Source organism: Camelus dromedarius, chromosome 6 (genome assembly GCF_036321535.1).
Source record: "Camelus dromedarius isolate mCamDro1 chromosome 6, mCamDro1.pat, whole genome shotgun sequence".
Classification (NCBI taxonomy): domain Eukaryota; kingdom Metazoa; phylum Chordata; class Mammalia; order Artiodactyla; family Camelidae; genus Camelus; species Camelus dromedarius.
Window position 1 is genome coordinate 58,872,999 of NC_087441.1, and position 12,949 is coordinate 58,885,947.

The following is a 12,949-nucleotide window of genomic DNA, read 5'->3' on the forward strand; positions in this document are numbered from 1 at the left end:
TTTTCTTGAGCATGACCTTCGTGAAGTTGTATACCTGTGAAGCTGGTTTATGCTGGTACTTCCCAAAGGTGGGAGTAGGCAATAGTTTTTTCACAATTTACTAATACAATGATTTAGATGAATTCAATGTAATATTTTAAAAGTAAAGCTAGATACGAGATTAAATACTAGAGTCTGCAAACTGTAGAACTAATATGGAACTGCTGACATTTTATGTTAAGAAAAAAAAAATCTGTATTTCTTATGTCATATATTTAACCTGTACTTTTTTCATACTTTAATCATTTGAAAGAGGAGTTCCATGCTGGGAAGAAACAGGTGGTAAATTGGGAGGCACTGTGAAAACGGACAGTTTTAATTGATTTTAAATTCTTACTTTAAATAAGAAGTATTACTAGTAAGTTTTTGTTGGAGAACTTTTCATTAATTATTCAGTTATACCCAGTGGCCTCACTTTAGGAGCCAACACATAATATTCCCCAAATAAAAGGCACTGGAAGTTTATCAGGATGTTAAAGACTCTGAGGTTCTTTCCTGGAAATGGTTGCAAAGTGAGTGGTTAAAAAGTGGTACTTTGTATTCTTTACACTATTTTAAAATAGGATAGAGATTTTTAAGTTGAATAGCACATATTTTAATTAGCCTGCAAATGTTCAATTAGCTACCACTTTTCACTATAGTTAAATAGGGTTGTGACTTCAGAATATGAATATGAATACATGTGAATGATAAAAACTTCAAGTGCTATTGTCCTTTATTGTCCTGTAGCCAGATAAAGCCCTTCCCAGCCTTTTTTATTCCTTTCTACACAAAAGGGATACCAAATGAAACTTTCTCCAACTTTTATTATACCATTTTATCTGTTCTAAGTAGAGTTGCTTATTAAAAGGATTATGATATTTGATTACACCAGAGGAGTGGATAATAGTTTCCATTCCAGCCCATAGTTGTATTTGAGTTTTGTATCTAAGATGCATAATGATAAACACAGAATTAAAGTTCTACTAATTAATTGAGCTTCCATCATCAGCTATTACGGTATGAATTTTTCCATCATATGTAATATGTGGTATTTGTTTTTAGGCAAGAACTAGTTGCAGAACTGGACCAGGATGAAAAGGACCAGCAAAATACATCTCGTCTGGTACAGGAACATAAAAAGCTTTTAGATGAAAACAAAAGCCTTTCTACTTACTATCAGCAATGCAAAAAACAACTAGATGTCATCAGAAGTCAGCAGCAAAAACGACAAGGCACTTCATGATTCTTTGGGACTGTTAAATTTTAAAATATGCAAAGAAAGACTTCTTTTTTAAGGAAAGAAAAACCCTTATAATGACAATTGATGAGTGTTAGCTTTTTGGCGTGTTCTGAATGCCAGCTGCCTAATTTGCTGCATTTGTTTCATCGTTTATTTTCCTTTTCTCATGGTGGACATGCAATTCAACTGTCTCCTTCCATAACATGGGGGCATCTCTACTTGAATAAGCAGCAGTTCTCAACTTCAGAACAGATGCAGTGAACCGTGGCTGTGTATGCATGCTTGTTGTGTGAAGGCTAGCCTAACAAAAACAGAGGTATCAAACTAGCTGCTGTGTGCAAACATCATCTTTTTTTTCGAGGTGGAACCTCAAGAATGATTTTGTTCTTGTATCTCATCTCAAAAAAACCAAGAATTTTTTTTTCCAAAAGATGGTATATACCAAGTTAAAGACAGGGTATTATAAATCTAGAATAATTGGTGGTACCTTATAGAAATGCAGAATCCTTAGGGATAGTTGAGAGTGAGGGTTTTGATGCCAGCATCCTTGGATCAGTACTGAACTTAGTTCCATCCATAAAATATTTAAAGGTAAGTGGCGGCTGCCATATTTAAGAAAAACATATTTCAGTAGACTAAAATTTGACTGTAATACATTGAACAAAATGGAACTCTTTTTTTTTTTAAGTATAAAAGATTTTTAATTCTGTGATTGCGTGTATGTGTGTTGAAACTGTAAAGCTTTTAAGATTCTAATATTAATATCCCTTAAATGAAATTAAAAGGTAAATGAACATGATCCAGTTTAAATGATCATTCCATCCTGCAATGATTATTGGCTTGTTTTACTGTATATTTGAAAAGCTAAAGAGAAATAATGGAAAATAGAAATAATTGCTCCAGCTAACAAGTTTGGGCTTAGATTTCTTTTACAATACCAAATGAGTGAAAAACCTGGCAGATGAGGACAGGTTAGTGAGGGAGTTAAAGGAGTATATCTAAATTATTCCAGCATCCAAATTATTTATTAGAATTGGAGTAATTGATTTTCCTTGCAAGCCCATCCTAGAATGCCTGCTGCCTTTCAACATTTTTGAAAGAATTTCACTTATAAAGAGAAAATTTATATTGTTAACAATAGCTTTGCTATCAACTTTGAAAATAAAAGTAATAATAAAACTTCAGTGAAATAATAGACTATATAAGCTCTATTTTTTCAGTTGGTATTAAAATAAATTACATTTTGATACCAGTACAAGATGTCTTTTAAATAGGGATGTCATCAACCTCATTTTTATAGCATTAATATTTTATGGAGAGAAAATTAAAAATGAAAGCATAATTGTTGTGATTATTAGAAATATATCGTGATTGTACCGTAGTTTTGCTCTGTTTCAGATAAGCAAGTTGATCTAAGAAGTTATCAAAACTATTCTTAAAATGCTAAAGCAGATAACTTTTTCTTCCATTATTTTTCCCTCTTCCCACTGAGTTTTATAATGTATTTCTTGTGTATACAAGCAATAAAGGTAAAGGACAGTTTGTACTAAACTGTGTCATTTTAGCTTCTTCAGAATCTATTATTAGAAAGTTTCTGGTAAATAAATATCTACCATCACTTCACTTAAATACAAGGAGGGTTTTCATTTCCAAATAATTACCTGGCTGAAAGTGATATTAGGTTCAGCGTATTAATAGTAAAATAAAATTGGCACATAAAATAACTCTTAGGAAAAGCTTCACTCTTCCATAGTACGGCTGCTTGTATTGACATCTGTCACTCCACCAAAAGGGACCTAGCCAGTGTTTAGAGATTGTTCTGATTATCTCTGAGCATGAGATAGCCAAGCGTGGATGCTAAGCCTTAACTTTTCCATTAGAATTTAGCATTATAGATCTCAATTTTTATTTCTAGTCATTAATGTGTTTTTGCTATATATTACATACATAAAGGAAAAATTTTTTATTATTATTATTATTATTATTATTACATGCAGTCACTTCATAAAAATATCCCAAATAGGTAAATGGAAGAAAATAGTGGTTTTAAATCATGGTGCCAAAAAAAAAAAGGCTGTTGAACACTTGCTTGTTTGTTTACAGTATGTTCCTGGGGGTCTTAAGTCCTGTAGTTGTCCTGGACACCGAGTGCAGTTCAGCCTTACTTTGTTTTAAGTACTTGTGTTGCCCAGCTTATATTTTTTAAATCCTGATTATCCTTGCTGATGGGAGAAAAGGATTGCAGGGATAATTAAAATCCTCAGCCCGTTTCATCAGTGTCCTCACCCATCAACCCTTCTAACAGAGATGTTAACAAGGAGCCAAATTTGTTATTAATTCTGGTTTTACCATTTATTCTAACTCTCGTTTTGGGGGGTGGAAATAGAAAACAGACAAGCAAGTGTCTAACAAATTCACAGTCGTTGAAAAAGCCCTAATTATGTTTTACTTTTGCCTCCAGGGAAAGAAAACAAAGCTTTTATCTAACCTAGAGGAAAATATTCCTCAGCAGTAAAAATAGCTTTTTTGAGTCAAATCAGTTAAAAGTATTTACCTTATAGCAACATAGCATATTGAAGAGATCTGTTTAAAAGTTGTTTACAAATGTTTGACTATTTTTGCTGAAGTATTTTAGAGTATTGAATGTCTTTTTTTCGCCAAGTTTCTTTTATGTTTCTAGTTTCAGCTCCTGCCTGTAGCCAGAGATCACAGGCCTTCCCTGTGAAACTTCTGTTTCTTTCTGTAAGTGTGTGTGGTTTTCAGCAGTCAGCTCCTCTCTTCAAATGGTAGGAAGTTCTACTTCTGTCATTCAGAACATTTTATGTAAAATGATGTAATGCAGAAATCCTTGTGCATACTGTATAATTGAAGGACGCTTTTTAGATTTATTTTTGTTTGTAATAAAATTCAGATTGTTATTCTAAACTTGGTATTAAAAATGGTGAATGATTTATCAGCAAATGAGCTGTGAGATGTTCTGCTCCAGCAGCATGTTTACCTTATACAAAATCAAATAAAAACTGAAAAGTCAATATTCTTATAATACTCAGTGCGGTTGTAACATAATCATGAACTTTGAGAGGCTGAGTGATTGGCCAGTTAACACATCATTTCCTCCAATTCAAATTTTTCATTGAATAGATTCTCTTCACAATTTCAATGAATCTTGATTTGTATGAAATATAACTTGGCATACATCACTACACTTCTCATTAGAAGCCTGGTTTCTAGTAGTATTTCTAAGTTACATTAAGTATTTCATTTTTCTGTCAACCTATGAGCCATCTAACCTACATATATGTGCATACACACATTCTTATAAACTCTGCCTTCATTTCAGTAAATATATCCATTTGTTCACTCAGTTTGTAACAAATACTTATTGGGCACCTATGATAAGCCAAGCTGCTGTGGCTAATGCCAAGTTACATGTCCATTACAGTCACATGATAATTCGATAGTGTTCCCATTTCACAGATGGGAAAATAGACTCCTAAAGTTTAAGACTTATTCCTAAGTCTGCTTTTGCATCATCATCTGTTTTAAGCAGAATCACATGCCTGGAGACTCTGTGGCCACTGTCAGTTTATGTGAAGGAAAATTGAATGGCAAAGGAAGCGGAACGTAAGGTAACTTTGAACTTGCAGGCACAGGGACTATGTACCACTCTATAAGTAGCAACAAAGCCAGCACTGAGACCCAAACATGTGTCTTTTAAACTGAAGTTTGTGCTTTAAATTGCTGTGCTGTAATTTAAAATGCTCACTGAGTTCTGAGGTGCTTCAGCTTTTTCATTCACTTCTTTGATGGGTGGGGTATCTTCACTCTTCTGCCCCCACTCCCCACCCCCACACCTGAAAGATGTGCTAAAAACAGAAATGGTGGAAATGCTGTTAATGTGGCTTGGTTTTTAGACTTGTTCTTCCCTCTACAGGAAAATGAGATTTTTTTCATTTTTTGTTTGTGGTTTGTTTTTTTTTGTTTTTTTTTTTTTTTGCCCTTTTATTTATTTTTCTTTTTGGTCCTATTCTTTTTTAATTGAGGTATAATTTTTATACAATAAACTGCATTTATTTAAAGTGTGTTATTTATTGAGTTTTGACATATGTATACACTTGTAAAACCACCCAACAACCAAGATCCTAAACATTTCCATCACCCCCCCACAGTTCTCTCATGATTCTTGCAGTCTATCCCTCCCTGCACTCCAAGCCCCAGACATGATCTGCTTTCTAACAATATAATATAGTTTGCATTTTCTAGAATTTCACATAAATGAAACCATACATATGTACTCTTTAGTTTTTAAGCTTTTTTCTCCTGTTGAAGAGTTTTAATTCCATTGAGAGGAATTTTAATTAAATCATGTTTAGTGATCCCTGAAAACCTTTCAGTCTCAGTCTTTGAGGGAAAATGTAGGTTTTAGGAGGCTATGGATATGTCCAGTGTGGCCAGCTTTATTGTGCAATGTTATCATCTTCTGAAACACTTAATATCACTTTATTTTTATGTTTTTACAGAACCTTAATACTTTGCTCACAAAATTCCTTGCATCTGTTTGTTAAAGTAAGTAATCTTATATCTGTATTGCTTTAGGTGTTAGAAATGTGAGTGGAGATGGCAAGTAACAAATTGGTAAGTCCTTGGTAGTTTTCAGCAAATATGATTGATAAGTGTACTTTTTTTTTAAGTTTTCTGCCTTTTTTTTTTTAAGGTTATAGCTTGCTCAAAAAGGGAAAGATTGGGTTGATTACACCACAGAACAATATGCAAAGCGGTATTTTAAATAACAATGAAAACAATCTTTTTTAAAAAAATATTTGATGTGGTATCTCATATAGACGCTTTCAGCGGTCCTGCCTGGTACAGTGATGCCCACAGGAGTAAGTAAGATTGCATTGGCAGGATGTGTACTCCTTTTCCATCAGTGACTAATCACTGCTCTCAGAGTTTCTTATGCCCGTGCCATGAGGTCCCACTAAAACTGGGTTTCTGTTTAAATGATCTGCTCTTCATGTCAGTGTTTTCAGTGAAGCTTTTCTGAGAAACAAATGGTTATTTATCTTCATCTGAGTTTCATGGTGTTTTTACATTTACAAGTAGTGAAATGCATTCTTTATCCTGTAATGTAATGGACAGTGATATCTTACAGATGCCATATGGCAGCAGGATAATTGCTCTGAAAGCACCAGGATGCTGAATATTTATTTTCAGAAAAGCAGAAATAATTCACAAAATACAGTTTCCTTTCACTGCTTTTAGCAAACTTACTGCTTGTTTCTCTTTATGGATACCTCTTACTTAGTTATTACAAGAATGACTACATTAATCATTGATTGATACATTTACTAAATTCAAATTAGAAACTGAAGAAACCTGCAAATTGATGTAACTTTTTTTATGGTTGAAGGAAAAATGGTGATATTTCCTCATCACACACTCTGACTTTTAATCAGTTTCCTATAAAGATACTTAACTAAATATCCATCTAAAATGTGATAAGCAAGTTACTTACAAAAACTGATACCACTCTTACTCCTTTTGCACATACCATGAGAGTCCTTTAACATGTTATTTCTTTGAGAATTGGAAATATGTCTTTATTCTCTAAGCTGCATGTGCAAAACATCTATTTCTGTAGAATAGGGCCGTTATACTATTAGAACATTACTGTACAATAGTCTTACTTAAAAGTTCATTGTAAAACTCATGTCTGACTACATAATTCTGTCTACCTATTCATGATTACATGTAAATGTATATACATGTATAGTCCATAATTTATGTATAGTTTTGAGGAAGTAGTATAAATTGCCTTGGCCTAAGCTGAGCAGTTCTTCCTCTTTCACTTTTTCATCCATATCAGAAAATTCCTTAGTCTCTACACTCCAGATCATATACACTCTCTCCCCATATTCATTAGGACATAAGTGGGGCTGCTGCCAAAAAGAATGGGCTTAAACAAGACAGCAGTTCTTTCTTTGTCTTAGAAAAAGTCCAAAATGGTATAGTTTGCTCATCTGCATCCCAGCCAAAGAGTAGAGGGGAAGGGCAAGAGCAGCAAAGGTGTATGTCACTTACACTCACATCCATTTACCAGAACTTAGTCACGTGGCCACCCTAATCCAGCAGGGATGCTACGAAATGTCTATAAAATGGGCAGCCATATGCCTAACTAAGAGATGGGAATTCAGTTACAAGTGATGATCAAAAAGATTTAGAAGACAATAAATAGCCATTGCTACTCACTGGGAAAGAAACTAGGCCACTGGCTCCTTCAGATCTTCTGTCTCCACTCTCCATTGTAAAAGTGGGAATAAGAAGAGCTGGTCTCTCACAAGAATGCACAGGTAATTTGCATTTTCATTAATGTCAAAATCTGACCAATATGTTGTAGAATACTTTTTAGATTTTCCTGTATTTATAATTGATGCAGCTTAGAAAAATAAAACTTAAAAATGTGAAGTTGGGATGCTTTAGTTGGAACACTGACTGGGAACTAGACTTAAAGTAATTTAGATATTCAATAACAGACAATCCACCTTAGAAAAGAAGCTTTCAATTATAACTCAAATGAATGAGGGGATATAAGTCTTGGTAGAACAATCCATTATGATGAGAAAACAAAGAAAAATTAGCCATGAGAGGAAAAATTGTTTAACAAACTTAGCAATGGCATTTTAAAAAATATAGTTGAAAGAAACAAAAGAACTAACATTTGCAAAGTGTACACTATGTCTCAGGCATTTCTTAAATGATACCCTTGGTTAGAGATAAACAGAAGCCCAGAAATGTTTGAAAACTTGCCCAGCTAATAAATGACAGTCTCCGGTTCAAACCTAGATCTTCTAAGTTTCAAGACCTACAAAAATCTCACTTTAAATTAATTTAGAACTTGCAATGCATTTTCTTGTAGACTTAATAAAGAGAAGGAGAGCTAGTTTAGAAGTCCACTCACAAAAGTCTATTGATCTTTAAAGGAAAAGAAATAATAATGCCATTGAATGTGTTAAAAAAGCAACAGGCCCAAAATGGAGTCACTTGTGCTAGGCCCCAGCTCAGCAAACCAAGACTTAATAACCTAACTAAAATGCAGTTTCAGCCTTTCCCAGAAATGTAAACTTTAACCAGTCAATCTGTAATTACCTGGTCAGCACTAAGTGATGAAATTCCCCTGACCCTTTCCCCTTTCATCCCCATGGGAAGGTGACCTTGCCTGAAACAATCCACTCTGCTAGTAAGCTTCCTTTTCCCGCCCTCTTTCTGCCTTTAAAACCTATCATTTTCTGCAGCTCTTTGGAGTGCGTTTCTATCTGCTAGATGGGATGCTGCCCAATTCATGAATCGTTGAATAAAGCCAGTTGGATCTTCAGATTTACTCAGTTGAGTTTTATTAACAAATGGAACAATTCCAATAAGGACCATAAGAGAAAACAGAGAAATGAAATGGTTGATGTCTTCAGGTGTTGACATTGTGGCGATTTGTCCCTTTTACAAATTCTTTCCCTTTTTGCTGTTTTTTGTGCAGTGGGGGAGAAACCTCCTTACGTGTCAGTCTAACTATGTTTCTCTGGCAGGAACCCAGGGCCCTTTGCCATGGGCACAACAAATGGAGCCCTTGCATGAATGGTACAAGGGTAGTAAGAACTTCTCCTTCTCCTGGCCCCAACTTGGATCCCTAAAGGTAGGGGTTGACCTGAGAGGAAGGGATTCCCAAGGTTCTCCCATGGATTTGTTGAGGATGAAGTATAGTCCCAACAAGAGGAGTGAAAAGATAAATCAGAACTTAAATGGCTTTAAAAGGTTTATTTTGTTTTGAATGCACATTCTGCGGGCCCCAGCCTTTGAGATTCTGCTTCAGAAGGACAGAATATGATCCAGGGTTATAAATCCTTTGTTTCCAGCTCCCCAAGTAATTCTGTTGCACAGACAGATTTGAGCATTACCTATGTTACAGAGCAGATAGAAGGGGTATTGCAGTTGTAAATTTTCCAGATCCTAGAGCATCTAGTATTGTGAAAGCTAAGAGGATGAGCGTGATACTGTAATTTATGAGAAAAACATATTTGGTCTTCATCAACTGTTGTATTCTTGGCACAGAGCTCCTAAAACTCATGGAATTAGAAGATAAAGGTGTCTCTTGTTATATTAATGAGATGACTTTTGGAAAGCACCTCCCAGTGACCTAAAGCTGGTTTCTAGCGAAGCAACCGTGAATGGAAGGTTGGAACTTTCAATCCCATTCCTGATCCCTTGGGGAAGGCAGAGGGACTTGAGACTGAGCTCAATCATCAAAGGCCAAGGATTTAATCAATTGTACCTACATAATGAGGCCTCCATAAAAATTCAGAAGGAGGGGTTTGGAGAGTTTGTGGGTTGGTGAACATGTGGAGATCTGGGGAGAGCCGCACACCTGGAGAGGGCATGGAAGCTCAGTGCCTTTTCCCTGTACCTTGCCCTGTGCACCTCTTCCACCTGGTTGTTTTGAGTGATGTCCTTTTATAATAAACCAGCAATCTAGTAAATGAAATGTTTCTCTGAGTTCTGTGAGCTGCTCTAGCAAATTAAACCCAAGGAGGGGTTGTTGGTACACCTCCGATCTATAGCTGGTGAGTAAGCAGCACAGGTGACAGCCTGGACTTGTGATTGGTGGCTGAAATTGACTTAGGGGAGTGCAGTCATGTAGTACTGAGCCTTTAACTTAAGGAATCTGCTGCTGTCTCCAGGTAGATAGTGTCAGAACTGAGTTGAATGATAGGACACCTAGCTTGTGGAATAGCTTGGTGTTGGGAAAAAACCCCACACATTTGGTGACCAGAAGTATCAGAAGTGAATGGTATCTTGTGTGAATCATAAAGGAAACACTCAGAGGGGAGACTGAGTTTCTTCCTGATGCAGATTTTGATTGGGATTGCCTCTAATCCATAGACCAAATTGGAAAGAATTGACATCTTAAATTCAGGATTGAATTTTCCAATTCAAGAACAATTTGATTCTCTCCATCCAGGTCTTTTCTGATTCCTCTTGGCAATGGTTTATAGTTTTTAGTGTAGAGATCTTAGCGATGTTTTGTTAATAGTTATTCCCAAGTTATCTAGCAGCTTCTATTAAAAGTAAAATCAGTGGGGGTGGGTATAGCTCAGTGGTAGAGCACATGCTTAGCATACACAAGGTCCTAGGTTCAATCCCCAGCACCTCCGTTTAAAAATAAATAAACTTAATTACCTCCCCCCCCAAAATAAAACAAAAAAATTTTTTTTAAATCATACCCTTGGACACAGCATTCCTGCTTAGGAATCTGTAGGATAAAGAGCACCTGTATATAAAGGCATAAATCCAGGAAGTTACTTGAAACACTAGTGTGGCCAAATGCATTTCTTTGATGCAGTAGTGGCCAAAAACATTTTTTTTTTCACTTTCAAAAAATACCCTAAGCAACAAAATGCCTATAAATAGGAAAAGATTGAATTAATCATGGTAAATTATGTCATTTTCAAGGGAACGGATTAGGTCTATAAAACAATCTGTATCAATGTATGTAAGCAATTGCTCCATGAAAATAGGACACTGAAGGGCAAATATATGGTGTAATTTTGGTCCAAAAAAGTTCTTAAGCAAAACAAAACAAAACAAAAAACTATATATATAATATGACATGTATAGGAATATGGAAAACAGTGGGGAAGGATACTCTTAACAGTGGGGAAGGATACTCTTAACAGTGGTTATCCCAGAAAGGGTAAATTGTGATGGGGAGGTTATTTTCTTTTTTATGTATTTCTGAATTGTTTGGTATGTTTTAATGAGAATGGATAGCTTTGTAATTTAGAATCTAAGCTTAAAGAAGGAGTAGGCAGAGGTGGAGAAGGGGCGCTGGGACATCATGCATTAAGAGGCACATTGGTCTATGGGGGCACAAGTGGCTGTTGGAGGGTGGGGACTACAGGTGATTTGTACTTTATTTTCTAGAAGATTCTGCAACAAGAATGTGTGAATTTCTTGATTTAAAAATAATACTTTAAAAAGTAGTTAGGTGAATAGGGTTTTATAAAATATGTGTATAGGCATTTATATAGCATAATGTAACCAACCTGGTGTAGGCTTGCAAAGATAATTGTTTTTAATCAAGAATATTCTTTTCTTTTTAATTGATCTCCTGTGATTACCATAGTCTATAAATAGTGTGTCAAAGATTGACTAATATTTGAGGAGGGATGTGGGGAGGGAGGGAAAACACAATAGCACAGTGTCACAAATCATCCTCCATCCATCTAGAAGAGGACATGATATAACTGCAGTTTTTCCGAACACTTCTACAGCCACGTGTATGTGAGTTAGCAATCTCTCTGTACCCCAGTAAGGTTTTTGACCTGAATCACACAAGGAAAACTTCTGGGAGTCGTATTGTCCCCCTTGAGGGAGAGAAATGGAGGCAAAATTATAAATGGGGAACAAATCCCAGTCTCTACCTGCCTCAACACTCAGTTTATAATAAACCTATGAGTAGACTCATCAGTAGAAGACACTCGTGGACAGAAGAGCTGTGCAGGCACAAGCTCTCTTGTGCCTAAGTGATCAGACGCTGAAACCAAAGGACCAAGGTTGCCGGGTCCTTCCCAGGCTGACACATCTTTACAAGCAATGAAATGGCCTTTGTTTTGCTTACTCAGTCCTTCAAGTAGAAAAAGGAGCGTTTCCTGCTGTGCTTCTATTCAGACCTTGCCAACAGAAGATAGTTGTCAACCACTTGGAGACATGACGAAAGACCAGAGAAAATACTAGAGAGATACCTTAGTTTTAAAACTACGTTAGCTTAATCTCACATTTATGAGGCGTCAGATGAGTCTACTTTTTCCAATATTAGCCATGCCAACTATCACAGTTAAAACTATGTGATATTGACTTATATGGCTATCTTAAAATCAACAGAAATCACATACAGCAGTCCCCCCTTATCCACAGGGGATGCCTGAAACTGCAGATAGTACCGAACCCTATACACTTTTTTCTTATACATATATACCTCTGATAAAGTTTAATGTATAAATTATGTACAGTAAGAGATTAGCAATAATTAATAATAAAATAAAGCAGTAATAACAATGTACTGTAATAAAAGTTTGCAAATGTGGTCTCTTTCTCATAATATCTTATTTTACAAATTTAATGTCTTTTCCATCTTAACTATGCACTTACCCTGCACCGAGATCATAACTTCTGCAGTTTGAGGTGTGACAGCAAAATGAGCACGAATTTCTTTTTCCTTGTTTACAATTTCACAGGTAGATTTGTTCCTACTATACATCTTTCCAACCTCAGCATACAAGTTTCTCTTCCCTGATTGTCAAGAATTTTCACCCTTTCTCTTAAAGAAAGCACTTTATGGCTTCTGTTTGGCCTATCCGAATTGCCAGCATCACTGCTCTTGCACTTTGGGGCCATTTTTCAGTAAAATAAGGGTTACTTGAACACAAGCACTCCAGTACAACAACCATCGATCCAGCAACAGAAATGTCTACTAAGTGATGACTAACATCACAGTGGGGACACTGAACGAAGAGATGATTCAAGTCCCTGGTAGGACAGCACAAAATTTTATCACACTACTCAAAGTGGCTCGAAGTTTAAAACATGAATTGTTTATTTCTGAAATTTCTGTTTAATATTTTGGGGCTGTGTTTGCCTTCA

The 12,949-nt window shown here is 35.7% G+C and overlaps 1 protein-coding gene across 5 annotated transcripts in view; it reads left to right on the plus strand.

The window, feature by feature from the left end:
* The window catches only part of MAP3K7 (mitogen-activated protein kinase kinase kinase 7), a 64,796-nt gene extending 60,503 nt beyond the window's left edge, over window positions 1-4,293 (plus strand). For all 5 annotated transcript variants that reach the window (XM_010987685.3, XM_010987686.3, XM_064486850.1 and 2 more), the window contains one exon: window positions 1,084-4,293. In XM_010987685.3, the coding sequence (XP_010985987.1) occupies window positions 1,084-1,264 (181 nt within the window). In that variant the 3' untranslated portion in view covers window positions 1,265-4,293. The remainder of the gene's footprint in view (window positions 1-1,083) is intronic.
* Window positions 4,294-12,949: the final 8,656 nt, after the last annotated feature.